We start from the raw sequence: 24,980 nt of genomic DNA, 5'->3' as shown, positions 1-24,980 counted from the left end.
TTGTTTCCTCGGCACGATTCTACGACCGGATTCTATTGCGAACGTATATAACACTGGCGGCGGGTATGACAACATACACCAAAGACCAATCTTGTCTTTTTTGGGGCGGCGTTCTTGGGGCTCGAGGCACCAAGATTCACGTGTGGAATGGTTCGGCACACTGGGACGGAGGGGCAAAACCTGTCATTACGGCATTTAGAGAGCGACACTTGCATTATTGGTTACGCTATGATACGATAGAATACGTTTGTTGCTTGGAGATACGGATAGTATCTAGTGCGATGAACGGAACAGAATTCTATTCAACTTCAGTACTTTGAGTCTCTAAATCGTGAATCCATTTCGTCTTAAACTACGCTAGAATTTTATTTTTTTTGTCTACTCGATCAAGAATTGCTGCACGGGATATCCGTGGGCGAATCCGTCGTCGAGACGGTGAGGTTATAGACGCTCAAGCTCTCCGAATGCGGCTCCAATCTAGGGGTACCCTGAGCATCCTTGAGGACAGTAAACGCCGCGCTCCCACTACCACAATCGTCAGTACCTTTATCCAAAAGATTCAACTCAAAAAAGATGCAAGATCAGCAAAAAAGAAAAAAACTTACTACGCCTGAGAACAGTTTAACCCAACATACGTCGTCTGCACCACAATCTCCGCCACAAAAGTCTTATCCGTCTCCGTCTCCCCGCCCACCGTCGCCCCGCGGATCAGATGCCACCACGACTTATTCCCGGTCGGCGGGAGAAGCGACTGCTTTACGCTCAGCATGGCCGTGGACCCCTCAAAGGTCCGCCCCGCGAGGATCATCTTCCCGTCCGCGGGCCAGAAGTTTGTGAAGGTGGTGGTGGCGGCTTTGTCTTCCGAGGTGCGGTAGTATTCCGAGACGAAGTCGGCAAAGGCAACGTCGACGCCGGCGGAGGACTTGTAGGGCGCCATGTCGACTGCGGCTACGAGAGTTGCGGTGAGGGAGAGGAGGGTTGTCGAGGGCTTCATTTTTGGCGATTTGTTGTGGATGCTTTGCGGTAAAGACTGAGAGGGGTTCAAACGGTATGGAGTCTCGAGAGGCAAGCGGATGCTGAAGCTCGTGACTTTCAAGACATTTACCCTGCCCTTTATTCAAGACCCCGCGTTCGTTCACGTCGAGTCCGGTCCAAGACCTCCTGACATGGGATTCTTCACAGTCAGTCAGTCAGTTCTCCCCCGTCGGCGGCAGCGGCCCAGCCGGATGCTCCGAAGAAAAGAAAAGGGGGCGGGCGGCGCGGCACTCTGCGGAAACGGGAGGCCTCTGGGAAACCTTCATCCCATGTCCGGCAGGGCGCACCCCAGCTCGGGCCCAGCCTTTTCCCGTATATCTGGGGGGACTTTTGTGTGGGTGATTAGTCTGGAAGATGCTTAGGTATAGATCCCGCAACATCTCCAGATGGTCGTTTCTTAAGGATTTAGGACGGACCGGTCAACTTGCGCCGAAATAAGGGGCGAACCGGCCGCAAAAAGTGCAGTGTTTGGCATATTGCCCACTCAAAGAGCCTCTCGCTTTCGCCGTACGGAAACCTAGGAGGCTGGGCGCTTGTGCTATTATGATTCCACGGTTTTCATAATAGTTTCTTTGCATGAAGATCTTCTGTGCGAAACGTCGATAGTAGACACAGCCCTGCGTTGACTAACTTACCCACCACCACTGGACTACCGATTCGCTTTCATGTTTCTAAAAAATCCCACCGGCCCCATTTCACGAGAGCCTCATTCATAGGCAACCAACGTCAAGCATCACCACTCATTGCAAAGCGCACTCACAAAAGTCACTCTTTTCGGAAATCGTTTGCACCTTTTAATCCCAAGATGCAGCTCAACTTTGCCCTCCCCGCCCTCCTGGCCGCCCGCTTCGTCGCGGCGATTGACTTCACAGACTACGACCCCCAGCCCGGCGTGCAACCCGAGTTCAAGGCCTTTCTCAATGCGTACGTTGCGCGCACAATCTCCTAGAACTGCAAAGCCCCATTGGTTCAACTTTAGAGAAACCATGTATTGACGTCTGTGTTGTCTAGCCTCGTCACTCCTGCAGAAGATCCCACCGCCACCACGGCGTACACCGACTTCTTCACCGCGGACGGCATGCAGACGACGCTGAGCATCCACTGCGTCGGCGCGGATGCCATTACCAAGTGCAAGCAGCGGTTTTTGCCTACCGATGGCAGCATGTCTCTTACTGTATGTCAAGCCCTCCCTATCCTCTGTGCAAATAACCCACGTGCATTTTAAGTGATTCTTTTCTCTTCCTTTCCATCGTGGCTGACGGGGTGGGGATAGCACTTCCCCAACACAACGTTCATCGCAGACAACAATGCGACGGCGACTGTCTATGAGGCTCACGGGCGCATCGAGAATAACTTCAAGGCGGGCAGCTGTTCGCAGATTTAGTAAGTTCTTAATGACGCTCGATTGAGAGATAAACAAAGGGAGACTTTTCTGACTGGCTTGACTTTTAGCTACAAGACGCAGTACACTGTTCTCAAGACGACTCAGGGTGTCGACGAGGCGCCGAATCTGTCCACCAAGCCTGAGAAGCAGGTGTACTGGTACCACGACTACTTTGTCAACCCGACGGGTGTGCCCTCCAATATCCCTTGCGATAGCTTGAAGGGGTGATTGTGGAGTTTATTGTCTGGTATTTAATATACATAGCGTCCCGCATTATGAAAATCTGGACAGACTACCTACACGTTGGGCCGACTTAAATACTTAATGGGTGATTGTTGACGTGCGCCAGTCTGCACGAGTCCAAGTCTGCAGCAATGAGAATATGCGTTGGTTGTCTTGTGTCAGGCATGGTCCGGCACCGGCACTGCCGACAGGCTCGGTGCAGACTTGCAGTTATCCGCACCTATTCTGGGAATGGAACGGAGTCGACTTCATGTGACACGAACGTTCAGACACAGTGCAACTTAAGGCTAAAGCTGAAGATGAAGTTCAAAGCCATTTGACGGCGAGAAATCTCGATCATCATGTGTGAAACTTTAGGCTCGGTTATGGTCGATAGCGTGTTCCACATCGACCCAGCGCATTAAACATCACATTCTTCCTTGCAAACATCTTTAGAGAAGTGGGTGGAACTCTCGCCTTTCCACATTCATCAAAGTAAACAGTAAACAACATTTTGTGCCCGCCGTGTGGCATCAACAGTGTGTTCCTAGCGGCTTCTGAATTCACCTGTGGTTGCACTTGCACTACACAGGTTCTTCGTGAATCGTAACACCTTCATTCTGAACCCACCACAAGTTCAACACAATGTGCAAGGCCGTTTCCACAGACCGGCGACGGATGAGCATAAGTACGCTCGGTAAAACATCCAAAACGTGCACTGACACTTTCAACTTTGACATCCCAATTTCAGAATGCCGATATCCAAAGATCGGTAATGGACTTATCTAAGATTTCTACACCTTTCAGCCTGCCTAACACTTATCTTTCAGCGCGAGGCGTTACTGAAGTCGCGGATGACAACCTCGAGGCTGTCCTTGACGATCGCGGTGGAAGCCCGAGAGAGGTTCTGAGGACTTGTGGTGATCGGTCTGATAAGAAAGTCGACTAGCGTGATTGTGTCACACGAGCTAATAGACTGCAGCAATGGATTCGCTGATGCGCTGTGGAATGATCCAAGCAACAAAGATCCCGTGGAGGCTTTTATGAGCAATTCCTTCATCTGGTTTGCTGCTCAGAACCCGGATGAGGTAGTCCTACCATACTATCAGGAATATGGACTGGTAACGAAAGGAAATCCATCAACTATTACTGCCACGCAAGCTATTTGTAGCGGAATGAAGCAGGACTATTTCTATCTTATCGACTATGTCGGCTTCCAAGCTCTCCGAATGAACACCATTCCCGACGACGATTGGGAAACGTTCCAGCAAGAAGTGACTGGACTTACAGTCAGTGTGAAGGAGGTCAATGACTGGCGAGATATACTTATCAATGATTTGAAGTTGAATCCCGAAGCGCTTGCCAAAGCAGAGAGATCAGAGGCCGGGCTAGCGTACTCCAACTTCCTCCAGCGGCAAGCAACCATCAACGATTGGTTTGACCTCCGCGTCATCATGATTCCTTGTGTTCATGTAAGTCTCGAGGGCAACTCCATTAGAAAATGTCACGAGTTATGGCACGCAGTGTTACGGCCAGCTAGTCGTAGTGAGGTATGTTTGCAGAAGTTGAGGCTGCGGAACTGGTAACAGTATTCGTAGTCGGGGATAGCTTCAGGGAAGCTATGTCTGTATGTCGTAAGGTAAGGGAAGGCTTCGGTGATCAATCGTAGTCTTATCAAAGAGGTTCTCAGGGAAGATAGCTGAAAGCGATTATAAGATCTGATACGAAGTTAATTATTGAAGAAGCTATGGAAAGTCTGTCCGAGAGCCCGGCTCGAGTCTATCCTATATATAAGTCCTGATTCTGAATATATCCTTTATTCTTTAGGTCGCCCTAGATCATTCTAATCTAGAATAATCGTTTAGCCCCTAAGTTATGTTAGATTATATTAATCCTAAATGATCCTTATCTTATTATTACATGTGTCGCAGCGCCACACGTGGCGCTGCCGGTTACTGCCGTACGATACCGCTTTCCACAAGCCGATTACCCGTCTTGTACGGTATATCCCATCGAGTGCTGACTGACGCCATTTTTGCCAAGGGCGGGGTAGAGCCAATTAGGGGTTGGAAATCTATAGAGTTAACCAATAGGGTTACAGTACCTCTATTGCCTACATATTCTGCGTATGCCAGAGGTACCAACAATTCCCCTGGGTACATAAAGGTACGTTACAGTCTAAGCAGCCCTTCCTCGTATATTTACGCCGCGTGAGGGTATTCCCAGATATCTCGCCTAGAGTCTGGCGGTTTCTTATTGCCCTCAGATTACTACAATAAGAGCAAGGCGAATTAACCTTCCGTGACCCTTTTGTATGCTGTTCCCATGGAATAGAGGTATTCCTCATGTCTGTACGTCTAGGTCGTGATAGTCTACGCCCGCCTGCTAATGGTCCAAACCGTTGAATAAGCTGGGCTGCTAGTAACTGCCGCCATTGATAGTTGGATTCCACCTTCTGCCACCTAGGGCTACCCCAGAGCTGTAATAAGAAGCTATTCACAACTACTACTTCCAGCAGGAAATTCCAGGCTAGGGACTGCCAGCCCCCTCGCCGAATAGGGTGACCGTATTGATAATAAGACCTCATCTGGTCACTCACATCAACCCCATTCATCTTGTGGTTGTATTCGTCGATTGCCCTAGGGACTGGAAGGTCCTTGCGGACGTCTGGGCCAAACACTTGCCGGCAGCCCCCGGACCTCTTGGGCCCGGGCTGGTACTTCAAAGGGCCGGAAGGAGCCCGGAGGGCCATGCTCGGTAGCCGGAGGTTCACAGGGCCGGACTGTGGCTTCGTCACAGCCGTCTGGCTTACAAGCTGTATTACAAGCAGCAGCTAGGTCTTCTGGGTAGACCTCAACTACTATAGTGCTGAGTACAGAAGTAACAGAAGTTTTAGAAGCAATAGAGGTATTGGAAGCAATAGAGGTATCAGAATCACTAGAAGACATTGCAGCATCAATTGAAATGCTAGTAATAGTAGTGATAACAGGTAAAAGAGCATAGTGGTAAATGTTGTATCGTCAATGTACCCCTTTAAATGCGGGGTAATAAAGTGTAAATAGTGGGGATTTGGGGCTTGGCAAAAATGGCGTCAGTCAGCACTCGATGGGATAGATATGATCCTCATACGGATCTTCCACTTAGAGGAATCAAGCCACTTTCTACTATACAAGTCTTCTAATTACTACCTCGCTTTGTAATATAATCCAATGTAATAATTGGTTATTACAGGTCGCGGTCGGACAGCTTCCCAGCAGAGGGGTGTGCGTGCGGCTCCGGCAAGGCCGGAGATCTCAACCGGACTCCAGCCCGTGACATTAATCAACTAGAAGGCTAGATTTACGTTAATTGCGTTAAGTGAAGCGCTAATCGTAGATAAACTTTCAGGTAGGCTCACGGATTTTCTTTAGTACCGCTGCGATCCTTTTAGAACTTCATTGACATGGGACCATCCTTTACATAGCCTTCTTTGACGCGAATTACGTGGCCTGGTCTGCTAGTATTGACAAGCTAGACGGCGAGAAAAAGGAGAAGCGGAACGACTTACTACGTACCCCGTTGAGAATGGAAGTGGCGCTATTTAAGTCGAGTGGTAAATAATTGCCACGTTTTGACGAGGCTTTCCGCTAGATGTAATGTAGCCGGGGAGGTCTACGTAATTTCGCGATGGAAACTTCAAGTTCCTTCCAAGGCACTCCAAGTTTGAGGCGGCATTCGCCTAGTTCAGAATTGATGAGAAGTATCTCGGATCCATCATCTGTTTTGGAAAACCATACAGGCCGTGCTTCTCAAACTTCCAAACTACCCTCCTGGCTTCATCGAACTCAAAGTCATTGCTTTATTTCCGCATTTCCAGCTTTTATCCCTCAAGCAGCCATCGCCCCTACAGTCCATCAATCCTTGGTCTTCCTTCTAATCCGAAGCTTGACCCCATTTGGTGGGAACAATGCCTCCGTGAGCCAGTAATTCGCCGGACGCTTGCCGTTGTATTCAGCCGGGAACTCCACATCATAATGACCCAGCACGTAGGCGATAATCATTTTCAACTCGAAGTCTATCAAGAAGCGACCAGGGCATGCGTGCTTTCCGTGTCCAAAAGGCAGATATTCGGTGCTCGTGGTGACAAAGCTGACTGGGGGCGCCTTCTCGTCCTTTGCGGCCGCATCCTCACGCATGCGGGCGAAGCGGAAGGGGTCGTATTTCAGCGGGTCTTCTAGAACCTCGCCATCCGTCTGAGCAGGTTGTCCAAGGAAAGAGATCAGGGTTCCCTTGGGGAGATGATATCCGTCGGGGGTCTTGAAGCCGTCAACCAGGACTTTCCGGAAGACGGCACGGCCGCCGAAGGAGTTCAGGCGCAGGGTCTCTCGGGCGACGCTGTCGGCTTTGACCATCTTGCTGACTTTGGCTTTTGTCCAGTTGTTGTCTCCATCGGCGTACAGTACACGATCAACCTCGTCTCTAAGAGTTGCAATCGTGTTGAATTCCGTATCTGATCCCAAAATGTTGAGAAGCATGTTAGTGGCCTGAATACTGGTCTGATGCATAGATCCAAAGTTGGCTGCGATCAGTCGGCGCGTCATCATGTCCAAATCGTTGAACTCTTCTGGTCGGTGGTCCTTGGCGTAACGAGCCATCATCTGTAAATGATCTTGAGGCTCAATGTGGTTCGGATCGTTGCGTTCGTACTTTATGGTTTCGAGACGCTCTTTCCAAAGAGGCTCAAACATCTTCTTTAGTCTGTTGATCTTGCCGTGTATCGTGAAATTAACTGCCCTGCCGACTACAGGTCGAAGGACTCGAGGGCTGGCCCCGGAAGCGCCGGCGTTCATGATGAGCTGGTTAATGATATCGAAATTGAGGTTGAGGTAGTTTTCATCTCGGCCTACTTTACGTCAGTTTGATGTCTATGAAGTCGTCTCGCTGGAAGACACTCACAAAGATCCTGGCCCGGACCGATGGTAAAGCGACTAGCTGCCTGCGCAACAACCATCTTCAACGACTCAAAAAGGTCAGTTTCTTTCCATTCCGGGTCCGTTCCAAACCACTTGTCAAAGGCAACGCCGAGCTCTTCGTTCATGGCAGCGCAAATGTTCTCCAGTACTGCATTCATCTCGGTCTTGACGAGGAGTCCTTGCCACGCATCCACAACATATCGGTCGTGGCCAAGAGCCCAGTGAACCTGATCGACTTCTGCAAAAGCGGTGCTGGGGTCAAGCTCGGTCTCTGGCTGCGCCTGAACCCATCGCATCGAGCTCGTAGGCATGATGATCTCATGGCGAAAACCGATGCCTGGGATGACTACTGGCTTTCCTTTCTTTGCGTACTGGGTACAAAGTTAGCAAATCGGGGCAGGTACGAGTGCTAAGAATCGACTCACGTTATCGTAGGCCTCACGGAAAAGACCCTGGCAGTCCGTGTAGAACCGCAGATACGTGCGGATGCTGAATCGTGTGGCACCATCAGGCTCGCCAATGAGCGGGATGCCCTTAGGGTACGGGATGCTGAGGAATGCTCTGCTGATGATGTACAATAGAGCCACGGACCCGAGCGCGAGCAGGCCGATGCCTGACAAGCTGGCAACTGGAGGGAGAAGCTGCGATATGGGCGCCATCTTGGGCCGTGGAGTGAGACAATGTCGCTGTCGTGGTGATTGAGCAAGAGAGATGTGAGACGTAGTTCACCACATGTTTCTGGAAATCTGGGCGAAACGTGTGAGCTTTAAAGGGGTCCCTAAATGCTGACATATTCCATCCCATCTGCTCGCTAGCCAAAGTAAAATAGACTGGCTGGAGCTGTGAGCTGTAGAGTTGGGGAGGTGGGCCTCACAGGGAAGCCAAACAGGGATGATGGTCCTCTTAGCGCGCCCGTTACCACGTAGTCAATGGCGGTAATTTGCATGCCTGGACTTCAATCGGCTGTCTCGGATCCAATGGGGGTGATCTTTCGCACTTTGCTGCTATGAGCCTCTCTTTGGTCGTATTGCATCAGAGCATGTTGGTAGACGCTCAGTATGTTAATATTGTTACTGCAGTGACTCCAACTGAATGGACCCTTAGTACCTACTTACTTATGTTAGAAGCTTGGTTGATTCCTGAGTTCTCAGAACACATGCAGCGTGCACGTTCGCATTACACATTCCACAACCAACTTCACTCAGTCGCCCTTCTCATTTCTTGATCGAAACTCGCTAATACCTCTTCTGCTCGCACTTTTGAGTCAATATCTGTCTCGCATTCGCCTATCCTTATCCCATTAGAGCCTGCCTAGACCCTGATCCTTAGCGCGATGTCAGCTCGCGGAGTTCCCACTCCGCACTCTAGCGCGTGTAAGCAGCCACTCTACCGTAAAAGGAAATCCGCTTTTTCTGACTTATCATTGGGCAAAGACAATCTTCTACCGATTGGTTTGATCGGAAAAACGTCGATTTCCAAATTGTCGGGTTGCCATTGTCAAAACGACCAGGGGTAATGCAACCCTGCGTCTGACATGCAGCTATTGGGTGACGCAGCATCATGGGAGGCCAAAAATCATCAGAAGCCTCAACTTCAACCACACCGACATGTCCACCGGCAAAAGATGGACGATCTGGGAATCGAACCCAGGACCTACCGCATGCTAAGCGGTCATTATACCACTAAACCAACAATCGCCCAATCATGATCTAGCCCGGACTTGAACCGGAGACCTTCAGTGGAACAGGGGGAGATTCGGGGAGGAGATCTCGGACTGTTAGACTGACGTGATAACCAACTACACCACCAGACCATCTTGTGATGGTCAAATTGCAGGGTGGGTAGCTTCATGTTTGGCCCCCACGTTCCCGATGCAGAATTTCGTGAAGCGAAGATGATGGTTGGGCACGAGTTGTGGAGAGCTGAAGCTTGGCCCTGTCAGGGTCCCACAGCTACGGTAGGAATCAACTTGGGAAGCTTCAGTGTAAGGTAGCGCGAATAGCTTTCAAGGGGAGCAGTGTGGTTACCTGATATGCATCCTTCATTGTCAAATCCTACGGAGAAAGTTGATCGCACCTTGACCTGCATCAACTGCCATCCTGTGATGAGTACCTATCGTTCCTGACTCCTGGAGTGCACGAATGCCCCCTTGTCAGCAATTAAAGAAAACAATACGAAAGCCAATCTCAGCAAGAGTAGAACTGCGAGGAAGTAGATGAAGAGCTTTGTGTTTGTGTGTCTGTGACTCAGACCTGCTTTTAGAGACCCTCTGTTATGAGAAAGAAGCTTGTGGGAAGAGTGAGGCGAATATCAATATGATCCAGTATCACTGCACATAGAGCTAATAACTAGACCTTTTCTACTTATGAATGAAGTATCCTACCTCATATCTTGACAAGCGGAAAATAGGACAACATCGTTCAAGGTAGGTGAGGTAGTTGGAGGGCCGGACCTGCAGTCAAACATTAGATTAGATTTCCAGTGAAATCCCAAGAAATCATCCATTTCACGTCGATAGTAACTGGGGATAGCTGGCTCCTGAGTTCTAAGGCTAGAAGTAGATATGCGAGTTGAAAATTGACAAGTATACCTTGAAACTCCAAAGCGTGCTATTCGGGAGACTGGTTCTGCAGAGCTTTGGTAGACTAAGACACTGAACAAATTTATGAACTAATAGAAACACAGTGTACGAAGCATCGCATGTAAACAAACCGCCTCCCAAAATACTTTTGCAAATAACGCTGGTATTGAGTCATCCCCCATCTCTGCACATCTCCCGTCCCATCTTGCTTGACGCCTGGTTGTCATATCCTGCAAAGCCGTACGGATGCCTACTCGAGAACCAACGTGCTGTAGTTCGTACCCATTCTGCCTATCTGATAGTTAGCGCTGTAGCTTGGGCTGTGGTAGGAAGTACTATTTACGGGATTACTTACAAACTCCTATGATTTGAGCTCAGCACTTGGTGCCTTGTCCTTGATCGTGATTTTGAGCTCCAACTGATCCTTCACCGAATGACTCGTAACGGATATATCAACATCCATTGTGCTCGGGAATGTGTACGGGTCTGATGGATTCTCGGAAGGGAAGAACCAGTCCTTGATCGTATTGCCGTCGTTGTACTTCACTTTCCAGTGCGACTGAATAGGCTTGAAAAAGCCGCGTTCGGGAGATTCGATGCCGATACAGAAAGAAGTCAGGGCTTCCAGCTCTTGCCAGCAGAGCATAACATCGTCGAACCCGCTCTTGCCAAAGTAACACCCCTTTGTCCATGTCATGAGTGATTCTCCATCTCTGGGCGTCAGAGTGGCCTGGCTGATGTCCTGGATCATCCGTATATCGGGGGACGTCGGCACATTGTGTTGCGTGAGCTCGAAAGTCTTCGACGCCAAGTTGGTGAACGTGAGGGAATGATCGGGGCTAATCATTTTGACGTTTGGGTTGTACATCCTAGGGCTTCCGCGCGAAGGGGGCGCGCTTGGTCACGATATGTTGGGTATTTATATTCGTAGGGGTGCTCGGAAACGGTGCCCGCGGCGTCTGGGGATCTTGCCGAGTTTGGCAAAAACTCAATCATGTGGTGGAAATTCCGGATGAAGATGCAAATGGGCGCTGACAGGGGGGCACATTCCACTTATAAGCCAAGGACAGGCGAGAAATGGCTTCTGCAGAAACGCCAGATTTCTGACGCCTACCAATGGTTGACAAATTCCTGGGGCAAAGTGCCGCTTCCGGTTTGGATTGACACTTAGATGGCTTACAGTGACGCCCTCGTGGCTTGTCATTGCATTGTCGTTGTTGAATGGATTGGGATTAGCTTAGGAATATGATGGGGCGGCTGGATGTGGCAGAGACTAAGACCAATGATGTTATGGGATGCTTCCGTTTGCGGAACGGGTGGTCTTGCTGCCATATCCAGACTGGACTCTGAGTGGCGCCTGGCCGGAACGCGGAAGTCTCAAGGCGTCAACTCCATCTCGGCCGATCAGACGTCGTCTGTCTCCAGCTCAAGCAATCGCGGCTTCACGGGCTTGATATGAGAAGCTTGGGATACCGACGCAACACAGGCTCCTGATCAGTTGCATGGAGAGTTACTGTCTTCAAGGCGGCCGTGATGAACGTGGTCCTTATCATGATTTTGCCTGTAGTCCGTTATCTGATGAAAGATGTGGAATGTTGGGGGCCAGCCGCGGACCTTTGTGAGTGGGCATTCCCCGGATTCATTGTCGCACAAGGCAATGCTATGAAGGGACTCGACCGTTGGCTGAGTTTGGGTAGGAGTTCAAGTGAGACAAAGCTGGGACGGGCCCAAGATTGTCTAAACGTGTTTTCTCCCCCTTTGTTGAACGACTTTCCTCAAGCATACCTAGCAGTGCCTAGGTATTCTTCCATCGATCACCGTTTTTATGCTGCCCGAATGGATACACAGGCCACTAGTTCTTTCAAGCAAGTCAAAATATATTGGCAAAACCTGTAGAATGCAGGCGCAGTATCTTGCTCCTACTTCACATAGGGATGTCGAATTAATCAATCGCTGTGCTAAAAAGGTATCAACTTCATCACGCTTCCAAACAAGTCCCGAGCTCAGCCAATAGGTCCTCAGCCAAGACATCAATGGCGCCTGCCCTCTGATCTTCTATGCCAAATGAGAGGAACAGCACATCGTCCAAGAAACCGTGATATCTCTGATCTTGCCTCTTCCAGCTCATGGAAGTTACATAAAACATGTCGGACCCTCCATCAAGTCTTTCCTCCCGGCCGTGTATCCATATCGGTCGCTTCGACATGGCGAACACCTCAAACAGTGCCTTTTGTCGGAACACCATTACATACGGTTCGTACTCGCTATGGAATTGATAGAAAGTTTTATGTTGAAACACCGTAAAGAGGAAGGTGTTATCACTAGTGGCCCTACAAGTTGGATCGCTGCGCTTGCAAAACGTAATGCTCAGCGAATTCGTCGCCTGATGTATCGATTCGAGATCTGGCGGCAGCTTCGGCATGTACTTGCTCATGCAAGCCTCGTCACCGGCAGCCAACGGCGCAAGATCCGGCCCTACGGAGCCGTCCGTGTTCAATTTTGCAAAGACGCGCTTCGGCGCCACGTCATGGTGGACGTAGACTGCGCCCTCTTCGTCCCAGAATGGAAACCAGTTCTTTTCCATCGTACCCCACGGCGGAGGACGTTGAAGCTCCGTTCCGAGACCAAAACCTTGGTCCAACGACATCTCGAAGCCCCAGTCCCCGAGCGTGCGGAAGTCTTGCATGAATTGTCCGAAGCAGGCGAATATTGAGTTGGAACCGAATACGATGAAGGGTGCTTTGGGTCCGTACAAGACTCGCGCATCGTGGGGCCCAACGTTCATAGCGATGTAGGCCAATTTTGGTGGGCACTTGTCATCGCCACTCTTGGTGGCTGCGATGGGTAGAACCGTGGGCGCATCGACGCAGACGAGACCTTCCAGCGTGAAGGTGGCATTGCAAACGAGTTCCACGTGCTCAGAGTCGTCGTGGTTTGTCTTCTGCTTTTGCGCTACAATGACAAAGGTGCCTTCAATGGTGGGATGTGGAATAATGTTGGGGTTGATCGCCGCTTCATCGCCGAATCGTATGGCAAAGAACTTCTTGTTGAAGGTCGACGTCGAGAATATCTCGTGATGTGTCTGTTTCGACGTGGGTAGATGTTCAGGCACGCCTTCCACAGGTTGTATTACCTCCGTCGGCGCAGCCGAAGGAGCCGGCCGGGAGTGCGGCTTCAGCTCATCGTCTTGTCTCCAGTTCGGTGCGAAGATGTGATCGAACCAGGTATCGAAACCCGAAGCAGAGTCTCTGAAGTCGAGACACCGTATACCGACATAGACGAGAAACAAGAAGGGGCCTACAATGAGGATGACGCGCTTGAAGTCCCTAGCTATCATCGCGAGGTGGGAGGGCTGTCCGCATGCGCCGAGGTGTCGAGACACTGGCGACTGGAACGTGCGGCACGTCGGAATTGGGTCGCAGCATGCAGAGTCAAGTGATCAAGCTAGTCCTATTGACTGATAACCTTGCGGTGACTGTGTAAGGAGACTCTCCGTGCTTGAACTCGATAGTGAGAGGATACGTGAAAGAGCAGGTCTGGGACTTTGGGGGCGCGAAGTTTCTCCACAACATGTGCTGGCCGAGCTCCAAAATCACGATTGCATCACAGACAGCAGTACCAAGGGATGTGGGGGACCTGGAATGCAAGGCTGTCGACTTGAAGCTAAGAGTGAAAAGACGGGGAAGCTTTCGGGAGATGTATGCCGTGTGATGGGTATCAACGGACGAACAAGTAAATACGACCATGGGAGTTGGAGCGTCCAGCTTCCCCTCACTTAGAAGTTGAGAAGCGCGGCCGACTATCGCTAGTCAACCCCAGCCACCCACATTTTTAGTGTGAAGGGTCAGGTAAAGTAGGATGCATGCACATAGCTTATTGATGGAGTGTTCCTGAGATAAACTCTCGAGTTTGATCAAAGATTAGCTCCTTGAGCAGAGTGGTAGGCTGCAATCTCGCTCCATCAAGCATGTGAGCATGTGAGTTGCCTCGGTGAGTTGCGCGAACCCCTGGCTTGAGTTGCAATCCTGTTCCCCTCACGAGCTCCCACACCAATTCCATTTCGGGGAAAGCATCCGCTCTTGCAGCGTCATTGGGTGTGATACAGCTGCAAGTCGATAGGAAGAGCAGACACACGAGAAATTGAAGTTCGGGCGGAATGGGCAACCCTCTAACTTTGCCCGCTGCAGGCTGAGTCACCTAGACAGCGCCTGGCGGACTCGGTCCCGTCAGCACCGGGCTCAGCCTGGTGGCCCGCGTGGCAAGTCCATCGTCGCTGCATATTGGACGCGCTCTAGAGTTCGACTAGAAATGGCTCAGGTCCATGGCTCTGGGTGGCAGCCAATCCGATTGCACCGTGACATTGAGAGCGTAGTCTGTCTGAGCGTCTTGGTCCAGTCTTGTGCGATAGAACAGTGTTGTCAATTGATCAATTACAAGTGGTTTACACTAATCATTATGTCGTACTAGATGCCGTAAATGTTTCGGCAGTCCCGAAATACATGTGCCTGAACGCCAAATCCCTCTCAGCCTATCTCAAATCTTTGTTGGCGCTGTAGGCAAGGTTTTTCTGTAGAGCCATTGAGCGATTCTAACACTAGGCTCGTCAATGAACCTCGTGACAATCTCAGCTATCCAAAGAGTGACAGGCAGGATTATCACATGAGGAATAAGGAAGGCCGGTTCCAAGCCGAGGGGCCCAATCTTTGGTAATGGAAACCTGTCGACCAGGTGCGCGAGATGTTGTCGCTCCGTTTCTTTGTGGTACCCAACGGCTGTGTATAGTCGATCGCCCAGAGTCCCCAGAACTGGCCCGTGAACCAAGTAGAGGGCGAAGGAAATTCGGCCTAGATACTGACAGAAGCGAGTCTCGAATAATCTCTTCAGCCACCAGATTCGGGGGACCGCAGACACCAATAAGGTGGCGGCCCAAAAGAGGTAAAACCACTTGTAATCGAAAACGGCCTGCGGCTTGAGGAAGGACAAATAGTACCACCCGCGGTTGTCGCGCATCTTGTTGACGTCCCCGGTGTAAGACGGGACACCACCGAGATACATCGAGACGACGAAAAGGTGGTAGTAAATGAAGATTTTGGTGGGTTCCAATCTCTTGAAGATGTTGGGAAGGTCGTTCTTCTTCGCAAGAAGGTCGAGGTCGCAAAGCATCATGCCCATGACGAACATTGCTCCATACCACCCATCGGCAATGTACATGAAATAAAATGCCAGGCCAGCCTCGCACCAGAGCCGGGCGTTTCTGGTGCATCGAGAGAATGCGAGTAGCGACGTGTAGACGATGACTGAGCCCTTCATCTCAACTGGAATGGACCAAAGGTGTGGGTTCCAGTTGAAGAACGGGCCGCCTCCAGTGGTGAAGATGAAGCTGAAGTTCTTCAGCTCGCAATAATAGAGCCAGACATCATCTCTCCAGGTTGGCGCACGTTCGATATTGTCGACCCAGATATCGAACATGTGGAGGAAGGTCATGTAGAGAAACGTCGTCGCCATCAATGGAAGATAAAGTCTCAGCCATCGCCTGAATAATGCTGAGCCGACATTTTCTGCGAGTTTTCCGTGATCTCCGGACTGGATCAAGCTCAGAGGTTTAGCGGAGAGAACGTAGCCGGATATGACGAAGAAGACTGATACTGAGAAGTGGCCTCCAGTAAACAAGTGACGGATGCCGGGGAAAGCGATGAAGTGATATCTGTTTTCGTATCCAAAGGAGTTTTCAAAAATTCTATTCTGAACGTGAGGCTCATGGGCCCATAGTTGGTTGTGATGCCAGTACACTAAGAAGGCAGCGAAACCTCGCAAGCCGTCAAGGTATGCCGTGGGCCGCAGCTTCTCTGGATTCTTGGTGTCTTTGATGGCCCAGAAGAAGGAACTCAAGCTGGACATATTCAGTCGAGATGGCCGCCTGGTTCGTATGAGGGAAGCAGGTTTCCAGTCGCTATCATCTGCGAGCCATTTGGATTTGTCGCACCAGGTAGGCTTGACTTCATCCCACTCGTGGCTGTCGAGAATGCCTTCGTTTCGCGGAGACATGTTTAGGCTGTTGAAGACTTTGTTGAAGACAATGAGTAGTGTAAAGAGGAATCTTTTCAGCCTCAAGCTGACACCGATGCGTGCTTACGGTCGTGGACGGCCGCAGGGTGTCCTCGCTTGCGTGATGCTGCAGGAGGAGGTGTTCTCGACCCTTGCCTCTCCGGAAATTTTGATGATTGGGAAAAGAGGCACGGGTTCTTTTCAGTATCAACAGATCCTGCACGGGCTCGTCGGCAGTCATCAGACAGGAGGTTGCTCCTAGGGCGGGTTTGGTCCGGCTTGGCGTTGATCTTTGATCGACTGAACCTTGCGTTGCTTTCTCTGCGCAAAGTCAAAGGCCCATAGACTTCGTTGCTGTCAAGAAGTCGTTCGTCCAGAGTTTCACAAGCCAGGAAAAGAGAAATAACCAGCTGAACCTAACAAAGATTCCTCGGTCGAGCCAAGACATCATGCGGGGTGGCGCGTTGGGTCCAGGATGAGAGGTCCACCATCCTTCCGGGGGTTCCTGGTCCAATATGCGGGGGATAGACCGGGGTAGAATGCGGAGAGCCAAGCTAAGACTCCAAAGTCCAACAACGAAATAATCAAAGTTAAGCGGCGTAGGAGCGATATCACTCATCTCCCTCATCGTGACGCATTTTTCCATTCGTCGGTTGCAATCAGACCGGGCGTCCCTGGCAGCTATCACAAGCGGCGTAGCATTCAGTCGGCCTAGCTTGGGATTGTCATCCGACACACAAACCGCTTCTCCGACTCGCCCACTCGGCCGGTTGAGAAGTTCGAGATTGTAAGAATCCCCTCGTGAAAGTTTCATTATCCTCCTGCAAACCCTCCTGATTGGGAAGGTTCCACCGCCTTTGCCTCCCCTGACTATCGTAGCCGTTGGTGCCGGTGTCCAGGATCGGCCCAATAGACACTCAAACAAGCTCAACGTCCCGGCGCTATTATGGCGCGAAATGCGGCCGGCCGCAACGAGTGGTCCTCATCACATCCCCACTGGCCTGAATGGCTTCGATCCTCTAGCTGTCTGACTCTTTGTATTGCAAGATGGTGGCTTGTTCGCCGCTTTCCGGCTGCACGAATGAGAAAAGGAACCGTTGAGCTCCAGTTCCAGCCTTGCTCGTATCGAAGATTAGTAAGGACAGCCACTCACACTCACAGAAGGTCCCAAAACTTAATCAGATAACTGAGGCAAGGCAGTGGCGTCAGTAAGGCACAGACGGGATGAACACGATGCGACTTTACTTTGGCGACCTCGGCGTTTTTCCTTCTTTACCCTGGCACCCGGCTCGTGACAATGATGTGCAACTGATAAGCGAGGAGAGTGGGGGAATTGGTCGGAGCAACTGTAGGGTAATCCCCGCCTCGGCGATGAGGATACTCTGGGGTTGTGTGCCTGCATGGAGAAATCTCCTCAAATTTCGACATGCATCCCACACGTCTTGTTCTTATCATCTAATGCTTGTCGCATCTTTGCCCAAAGCTTGGTTCAAAAGCTTCTTCGGTCGAACACCTCCACTTCTTTGGACGACTTCGGCTAACATGTCTTCACCCATCATGAGTCCATTGAGTCCATTGAGCCCTACGGGCTCGACCAAGGCAAATTTGTTTAGAAACAGAGTCCCAACACAACTAAGGAGATGTCTGCCCTTGTACATCGCTTGTGTCTGCATAATACTCCTCGTTCTCAACATCGACTTGTTCGGATCGATGCCTAAACCTGTACACCTCTCAAAGCGTGGCGGCCGTCACTCAAAAGCAAGCACTCGTGGATTCCCCAAGAAGATATGGCAGAGTTGGAAGGTTGCACCCTTCTCATTCGAGGCCGAGCAGATTCTCACTGCGCGGACTTGGACGGACAAGAATCCCGGGTATCGGTACGAAGTTCTCACCGACAACAACGACATGGAGTACGTCGAAGAACACTATGGCCCTGACGGGTTCGATCGCCCGGACATCGTCGACATGTACCGCAACGTGAATGCCACCATCATCAAAGCTGACCTCCTCCGCTACATGATCATGTATGCCGAGGGAGGAGTCTACGCCGATATTGATGTCGAGGACCTCCGACCTGTCAGCCGATGGATCCCGGAAAGATACAACGAGACCGACCTGGATCTTGTCATTGGAGTCGAGATTGACCAACCGAACTTCAAGGACCACCCGATTCTCGGCAAGAAATCCATGTCCTTCTGTCAATGGACATTCATGTCGCGACCTGGCCATCCCGTCATGCTGAAGCTTGTCGAAAACATCATGGCATGGCTCAGTGATGTAGCTAAGAACCAACGTGTGCCCGTCTCAGCAGTCAAGCTTGATTTTGACGAGGTCATCAGTGGCACTGGCCCCTCTGCCTTCACCAAAGCCGTCCTGGATGTCATGACCGCGCGTTCTCGATCCGGGCCGATTACCTGGGACACATTCCACGACATCGACGAGTCAAAAGTTGTCAGCAATATCCTCGTCCGCAACGTCGAGTCCTTCGCCGCTGGCCAGGGACACTCCGATTCTGGAAACCATAACTCCAGGGGCGCTCTCATCAAGCACCACTACCACGCCTCAAACTGGCCCAGTCGTCACCCTCGCTTCAGGCACCCTATCTTCGGCGAAGTGGAGAGGTGCAACTGGAATATTGAGTGTGTCATTAAGTGGGATCAAGATATCGCCGCCTTCAACTCTCTCTCCCCAGAGGAACAAAAGCAAAAGGTCGAGGATCATGAGAATCTCCAGAAACTCCAAGCACAACAGAATCAAAAAAAGGCAGAACAGCAAAAGGCCGCTGAGCAAAGGGCTGCTGAGCAGCCTTTGATGTTCCCGCCGCCTCAACAGCCTCTTCAATTGCCTCCAGCAGATCCCGCACCACAAGAGGAGCTGAAGATGGTATGAAGGAACTGATTCCACAGACCCAAAAGTCTGCGAGCTATCCTCAGCGCGCCGTCATCTCAAGAACGGTAACGGTTGCCACGTCGTTAGCAAGAACGATGACGTGTGAGATCACTTCGCGCGCCCGAAAAGCAATACGACAAACACGAAGCGTTACGAGTCAAGAGTGCGATATATGTTTATGAGCTTGATTTTCCCCAGCCAGTCAGCCGGAAGAGCTGCGCGGGATATGGTACATGACGTGCGTAATTGAGCGACAGTGACATGGTGATCCTGCTGTGTCTACTGATTGAGCACTTGGTCTCGATCGGTATGTCATATAGGACTCAGGACACATGAGCAGTAGCATGATTAGACACATAAATGGCTGAGACATACACAAGACTGGGAACGAAGATACCCTTCAAAACTCCTGTACATATGTTGGTAGCGCGTTTTCATTGCCAGCAGCACCCTTGCACAATGTCAAACAGTTCGACTTGGTTCATGCCAATAATCACGAGTCTCTCAAACCCCAATCGTGATCTACCTATCTCTTATTTTGATGCGATGGTACATCATCGTGATGAGTACATGGACCGCATCAGAAAATAAGTACGGGAACGTCTCTCAAAACTTTACCTAATCTTGCATTATATGTACAATGAAGTAAATGCTATGTGCTTCCAGACTTCTCTCCGTCCCCGATTCAGAAACTGATTTCAAGTTCGGAACCAATTATGTACAACTTTCAGCTTCTCAAGCCTTCAATGCCTTCCGAAGCCTTGATGAGCCTCCTAAAACCGCTACTTCGCTTTCTAGAAGGTAAGCTTCTGGCCGGCCTGTCCGGGGACAGTAGCGACGACGTTGGCGGAGCCGAGCAGGCTGTAGGAGTAAGGAGGGGAGTTGGCGTTCATGGTGCCCACGGGAGCCAAGTTGGAAGCACCGCCAAGGTCGTTATCAATGGCAACAGCGTAGCCAACGATGTCGGAGTCCTGGCTAGTAATGGGGACAGTGACGTTCTTGAAGACGTTGCTTTGGATCAGGACCTGTGCGTTCTGGCGAGTGTTGATTCCAGAGTCCCCGCTAGACATATGGTGTTAGTTGTATGTATATTCCAGTCCGGAAGGGTGATGTCAATGCTAATCATCGACGAGAAACATACTTGAGGTAGTAGGAGTTGTAGATGTGGCCAGTGCCGAAGCGCAGAGACGGACCGCGGGAACCAAAGTTAGCCCAGTAGTTGTTGGCGTAGGTAATGCGCAAGTGACCGCTGTCCTCTGCGCCGTTGTTCTCGCTGTGTCCAACCAAAGAGGTCTTCCAGTGGTCGTGGAAGTATGTGCTGATGAAGGTCAGCAGGTAGCTCCTATTTCAGCTGAGTAGAAGACGTACTAGGAGATGGTCATGTAGTCGGCAGCGTGGGAAGCATCCACAAGACCGTCATAGTAGTCCTTGTCAGAGATGAGGGCTGAAGAGAACTCGCAGTGGTCGATCCAGACGTTAATGCTTTCCTAAGGAGAGAAAATCCATCAATATTGTTGGACACACCATGGCACGTCGGGGAAAGTTGCTCACCTCAATCTTCACGCCATCACCAGTCGAAGCGAGGACGTTGGTAGACTTGATGTTGCGGATAATCACGTTGGACATGCGGCGGACGTACAGTCCAATTCCGTTGAATCCTGTAGGGAGAAAACATTATTAATTAGTGTGCGAAAAGTACGAGGGATGAAAGGTTCTCACCTGCACCAGCAGATGCTCCGATGACGGACTTGTTGCTACCGATGCGAACGTTGGCAGTGCCACTGATGGTACCCTTGACAACCACGATTCTCGCGGCGGTATCCTTCTCGTTGACAGCGGCAGTGAATTCGGCAAGGGTAGAGACAGTGGTGACCGTGCCACCAGATCCTCCCGATGTTCTACAAGCTTCATTAGCTCTGCTTTATTTCAAGATCCCTCCCTACTAAACTTACCCGCCGTTCAGAGTGGCATAACCGAGAGTCGCCTTGTCTGAGATAGAGGCTCGCTTCACGAGGTGGGCCTTCTCGGCGACGTGGTCGACGGTAGGGGTCGGGGTCGCAGCCGCAAGGGCAAAAAGCGTGGCCAAGGCAGAGGTAATCTTCATCTTGCGAGTTTGTGTGCAATTGGTCGATGAAAGGGTATCAAGGGGAGCTTTCGGGACTGCCAAGAGGGTTCAAGGTCGAGGATAGAGGGTGCCGAGCAATCCAGAACCGAAAATCCATGTTTCTTGCCCATCTTCTTATACAAGACCTCCTAGCTCTCGATCGGATGCTTTTCCGTCTACGGAACAGGGATGACTACGATCACGAGATGATACTCAGTCTCCACGGGTTGCGGAATACGCTTACGGACTTCAGGCATAGCTTCAGGTAAGTCCTCGACATATGAGATTCGAGGTACAAGAAGGTAACATTGATGGACGGACTAGAAACCACGGTCATTCCGCGAATGGCAGCTTCTTCCTGGAATGGAGCTCATCGACCCCTCGAGCTGGCCTGCCGATGCTCACCCGGCTCTCGTAGAGGAAACTCTGCTCCAAAGGAAAATTGCGAGCCAGAACCGGTGAGATTGCCCACGCTAACACCATCGAATCCAGGTGCATCGCAAAAGAGAAGACTCCGGCCAGAAACAAGCTTGTCTACTAAGGTTGAAGCTTTCCGTCCGCTAATGACTTGTTTATTCGGTGGGGAAACGTCTTGTGTCATGTAGAGTCAAGCCCTTGACTGCAGGACGGGGGGTGGGTGTCCGGGGTAAACATTGGGGAAATTTCCTCAAATCAGCATTTCGCCTTGGCTCAGCGTGCAGTTACCGGCACCATCCGGGAATCAGACCTTTACCGTCGAAGCCGGGGCGTCTCATGGGGGCAAAAGAGGGTGTGATTGGCGATTGCCAGGTGTTCATGCAAGGGCGGTAGGTTGAAGACGCGTCCTTGAAATTGAGGCCATTGTTTGGACGGAATTGACTACAGGAAGTTTTTCCTGTGGTGGGAAGAGTGCGGTTGCGAATGATTAGGATGGACTCATGAAGAGGAGTTGATATCACGAGATTTTGGAGAACGATTGTGTGCAAATGTTCTATATCCTTCAATGTTGTGTGTTCAAGTCTGCCCTCGTAATTAATACCGAACTGTTCGTTGTGAAAAGAAAGGAATTGAATGGTCAAGCGTGAGGCGTGTTCTGATCACGGGTACATATGTATAATGCGTTGCTCAACAATCAGGGCGCAGCAGGCTTGTGAGCATATGCGGGTAAACCTGTGCCTTCGCCTCCACGCAGGTATGATGCCGGCCTTCCGAACACGAGGAGTTGTTTTATTCGGGTATAGATTGCCGAATTGTTTCGGGTCCCAATCGATTGGAACTAAGATTTGAGAAGGAATAAGATTGACAACAGTCAAAAGGTCCCATTTAGCTATCGAGTCATCCTTTAAGGTAGTTGGAGTCTGTGAGATGGACGACGTCGAATTTGACGGGACCTGACATATCTTGGCATCGCCAAGCCAGTCTTGGCACGAAGGTCAATAACCGGATGACGAAGCGAACTTTCACTGCTACCGAACAACGTTTAGGGTACGTTCGCAGTCTTCAGAGGTGGATGCTGCGAGTTTTCGGTTTTAAAACTTCATATTTACCGTTCTGCAAAGAACATGATAAAAGAAGGAAACTTGAAATTCCTCCTCCAGACTCCATTTACTTTCGGACGCTCTGATTCGTGGAGACTTTGCATGAGTTGAACGACAACTTTCGAATTGGTTCTAACTACAGTGGAAGACATCATGTAAAAAACATGTATTAATGATGTGACGTGAACTAAGATACCTAACTCAAGGAAACTACATCTCTAAATACAACTTTTGAGGTGAGGAGCGTTATAGCGGTGCGTAGTTCGACTCCACAACTCATTACCACTCATCTGAAGTTCGATACCCTCCATATAGGTCTTCAGTGCATCTGAGCAACCCTCTTGAAGCCTCTGCTGGACCATGGCATCGTGCTGTCTCTCCCACTCCCGGATCATGACCCAGCAGATCCGCTTCGCACCATCGTAGTCAAGGCCACTCTCATCAGCCAGAGTTTGCACAATGTTACTGACGATGGACCCCTCGGCAGCAATGTCTTTAGAAGCGCGAAGCTCCTTATCCCAGCTCATGACATCGTTGATGACGGAGACGTGGTGCGTGTAGTTGAGTTCGAGGTCAGCAACTGAGGCGAGCTCCTCTTTGCTGAGGCTGATTCCGTCCTGGAACCGCTGAGTGGCTAGAAGTACCCTGTGAAAGGTTAGATAATATAGAACCTTGATATGATCTGTAATGAGACTTACGCCGAAGCGACGTCCAGCTCTCGATACTTGAGGTATTCTGCTACACTCTTCTTCGCCAGGCGATCCTTGTCGTTTTGAGACCGCCAAAACGCAAAGGTAGGCTCTTCAATGTCATCCGAGAGCTTCTTGGCAATGGACCTCATATCTTCCCAGATATCCAGTACCATCTTCTCGATCGGAGAGTCTTGAGCAGGCGCTGTCTCGCCCTTGACGATAGAGATCAATCGTTCGTTGTATGATGAGCCTTCCTTCAGAGAAAGATGCTCTAGCAAGTCTACAAAATTGAAAGTATCAGAAACTGCTCCGGATAAGGGCATAAGGAAGTCTCCACTTACCATCGACAAGGAAGAGCATTACCATGAAGCGGCAAGCAGCCCCGACCCGGTCCTCGCGGGCCGTCGGGTACTGGCATAAGTGCCATGTCGGGAGTCCTTCAGCAACAAACTGGAGCTTGGTTCGCTCGTCAGGGAAGGGCCAGTTGTTGAGGAAGTAGTTGTTGACCTCCATGGTGATCTTCAACCCGGAGGGGTGGAGTCGTCCCACCATGTGAGAACGCGGAGGGTCGTCGTTCTTGCGTCTAGCCATTGGGGTCTCTGTGACGGTCATTTTGAGTCAAAAGGTAAAAGATCAGTTGAGTGATAAGGTGATGAAGGTCGAGAAGAGGGGTTGCACTCAGCGTTGCTGCGATGGCCCAAGAGTATTAGTTTCCAAGTATCGCGGGAAAGGCTGGCCCTTTTAAGTGAACAGCGACTCATGTTAACCTGACTTTCTAATGAGACGCAGCAGATCTAGCCGTACCATCTCCTCCGGACTTCTGGGACTCCATTCCCGAAGGCATAGAACAAATGAGGCCATATCAGGCTGCCTACCTACCCAGGCATCGAGGATCCAGAAATGCACCTTCAATCACATATTTGGTAGCGAGGTCTCGGCGATGTTCCACCGTGCAGGGCTTTATCGAATCTAGACAGGAGCCACCGATGGAGCAACCACCGTGTTTGCTTCGATAGTAGATGGTCCTAGTAATCACCCCAGTCGTCGTGTCGTCCAATAACGGCCCTTCCCGGTGAATCTGGCAGCTCATCCATTTTCTTCAGCCAACGGAGAACTGATCTTTACAAGGATCATGACGCCACAGGAACTGACTAGTTATTGAGGGTAGCAAACATCCATCCCACCTCCGGAATTAGATGGACTTATCGAGGCTGGGAGTGAGATGTGTTGCACACTGATAGCGCACTGGGTCGATGCCCAAAGATTACTGCAGAAGCTGAAAGCTGATGGGGTTGAAGATGCATATGTTTGCTTTTGGCTCTAGATGGTGTTGTTGATTCGTTCCTTTGACCCCATCAACTCCACATTGGTTGCAATGTTTGCTCATTGTCTCCCGCAAACTTATAGTACAGTGCACCAACATGAACGTGCCGCTTAAGCGCAAACACGGTGCCCATATCCAACACACCAATCATGAAAGCTCCTTATGTTTTGTTCATTCTAAGGGTCTCAGACTCTCAAATGAGTATCCTCTCGGAGATTCGGGATAATGGAGATCT

At 50.5% G+C, this 24,980-nt stretch overlaps 9 protein-coding genes and 2 non-coding genes across 11 annotated transcripts; 2 read left to right on the top strand and 9 right to left on the bottom strand.

The window, feature by feature from the left end:
* Positions 1 to 386: 386 nt before the first annotated feature.
* Positions 387 to 937, bottom strand: BDP81DRAFT_334776 (uncharacterized protein; the record flags this gene model as incomplete). The annotated part of the gene is made up of 2 exons (XM_060585794.1): positions 387 to 525; positions 606 to 937. 2 exons carry the CDS (start codon positions 935 to 937, stop codon positions 387 to 389), a joined length of 471 nt encoding a protein of 156 aa, XP_060438314.1.
* A 738-nt stretch (positions 938 to 1,675) lies between these two features.
* BDP81DRAFT_361288 (uncharacterized protein) lies at positions 1,676 to 2,708 on the top strand. Its single transcript, XM_060586420.1, has 4 exons — positions 1,676 to 1,959; positions 2,047 to 2,209; positions 2,309 to 2,418; positions 2,488 to 2,708. The coding sequence occupies exons 1-4, from the start codon at positions 1,841 to 1,843 to the stop codon at positions 2,645 to 2,647; spliced, it is 552 nt and encodes a 183-aa protein (XP_060438313.1). The 5' UTR covers positions 1,676 to 1,840; the 3' UTR covers positions 2,648 to 2,708.
* A 3,826-nt stretch (positions 2,709 to 6,534) lies between these two features.
* On the bottom strand, positions 6,535 to 8,252 carry BDP81DRAFT_400470 (cytochrome P450; the record flags this gene model as incomplete). Its single annotated transcript, XM_060588694.1, has 3 exons — positions 6,535 to 7,523; positions 7,577 to 7,964; positions 8,019 to 8,252. 3 exons carry the CDS (start codon positions 8,250 to 8,252, stop codon positions 6,535 to 6,537), a joined length of 1,611 nt encoding a protein of 536 aa, XP_060438312.1.
* Positions 8,253 to 9,218: 966 nt separating this feature from the next.
* On the bottom strand, positions 9,219 to 9,293 carry BDP81DRAFT_t367. The gene has a single exon. It is a non-coding gene; the product is annotated as a tRNA-Ala (tRNA).
* A 5-nt stretch (positions 9,294 to 9,298) lies between these two features.
* On the bottom strand, positions 9,299 to 9,406 carry BDP81DRAFT_t366. The gene has a single exon. It is a non-coding gene; the product is annotated as a tRNA-Val (tRNA).
* Positions 9,407 to 10,284: 878 nt separating this feature from the next.
* BDP81DRAFT_154634 (uncharacterized protein) lies at positions 10,285 to 11,170 on the bottom strand. The gene is made up of 2 exons (XM_060581939.1): positions 10,530 to 11,170; positions 10,285 to 10,465 (listed from the first exon to the last, which is right to left on the bottom strand). The coding sequence occupies exon 1, from the start codon at positions 11,040 to 11,042 to the stop codon at positions 10,536 to 10,538; it is 507 nt and encodes a 168-aa protein (XP_060438311.1). The 5' UTR covers positions 11,043 to 11,170; the 3' UTR covers positions 10,285 to 10,465; positions 10,530 to 10,535.
* Positions 11,171 to 12,030: 860 nt separating this feature from the next.
* BDP81DRAFT_441872 (uncharacterized protein) lies at positions 12,031 to 13,860 on the bottom strand. Its single transcript, XM_060591633.1, has one exon. The coding sequence runs from the start codon at positions 13,509 to 13,511 to the stop codon at positions 12,153 to 12,155; it is 1,359 nt and encodes a 452-aa protein (XP_060438310.1). The 5' UTR covers positions 13,512 to 13,860; the 3' UTR covers positions 12,031 to 12,152.
* Positions 13,861 to 14,574: 714 nt separating this feature from the next.
* BDP81DRAFT_441871 (acyltransferase) lies at positions 14,575 to 16,551 on the bottom strand. Its single transcript, XM_060591632.1, has one exon. The coding sequence runs from the start codon at positions 16,217 to 16,219 to the stop codon at positions 14,708 to 14,710; it is 1,512 nt and encodes a 503-aa protein (XP_060438309.1). The 5' UTR covers positions 16,220 to 16,551; the 3' UTR covers positions 14,575 to 14,707.
* A 778-nt stretch (positions 16,552 to 17,329) lies between these two features.
* BDP81DRAFT_485641 (nucleotide-diphospho-sugar transferase) lies at positions 17,330 to 19,108 on the top strand (the record flags this gene model as incomplete). Its single annotated transcript, XM_060595169.1, has 2 exons — positions 17,330 to 17,354; positions 17,420 to 19,108. The coding sequence occupies exon 2, from the start codon at positions 17,444 to 17,446 to the stop codon at positions 19,106 to 19,108; it is 1,665 nt and encodes a 554-aa protein (XP_060438308.1). The 5' UTR covers positions 17,330 to 17,354; positions 17,420 to 17,443.
* Positions 19,109 to 19,902: 794 nt separating this feature from the next.
* Positions 19,903 to 21,212, bottom strand: BDP81DRAFT_334782 (pectate lyase; the record flags this gene model as incomplete). The annotated part of the gene is made up of 6 exons (XM_060585796.1): positions 19,903 to 20,170; positions 20,250 to 20,426; positions 20,477 to 20,595; positions 20,660 to 20,766; positions 20,828 to 21,006; positions 21,061 to 21,212. 6 exons carry the CDS (start codon positions 21,210 to 21,212, stop codon positions 19,903 to 19,905), a joined length of 1,002 nt encoding a protein of 333 aa, XP_060438307.1.
* Positions 21,213 to 22,947: 1,735 nt separating this feature from the next.
* On the bottom strand, positions 22,948 to 23,973 carry BDP81DRAFT_466218 (aristolochene synthase; the record flags this gene model as incomplete). Its single annotated transcript, XM_060594373.1, has 3 exons — positions 22,948 to 23,374; positions 23,428 to 23,701; positions 23,763 to 23,973. The coding sequence occupies 3 exons, from the start codon at positions 23,971 to 23,973 to the stop codon at positions 22,948 to 22,950; spliced, it is 912 nt and encodes a 303-aa protein (XP_060438306.1).
* Positions 23,974 to 24,980: the final 1,007 nt, after the last annotated feature.

This window comes from Colletotrichum phormii, assembly GCF_030913505.1.
Source record: "Colletotrichum phormii strain CBS 102054 chromosome Unknown BDP81scaffold_37, whole genome shotgun sequence".
NCBI lineage: Eukaryota > Fungi > Ascomycota > Sordariomycetes > Glomerellales > Glomerellaceae > Colletotrichum > Colletotrichum phormii.
The sequence above is the reverse complement of the archived record's forward strand: the minus strand, read 5'-3'. Positions and strand labels throughout refer to the sequence as shown.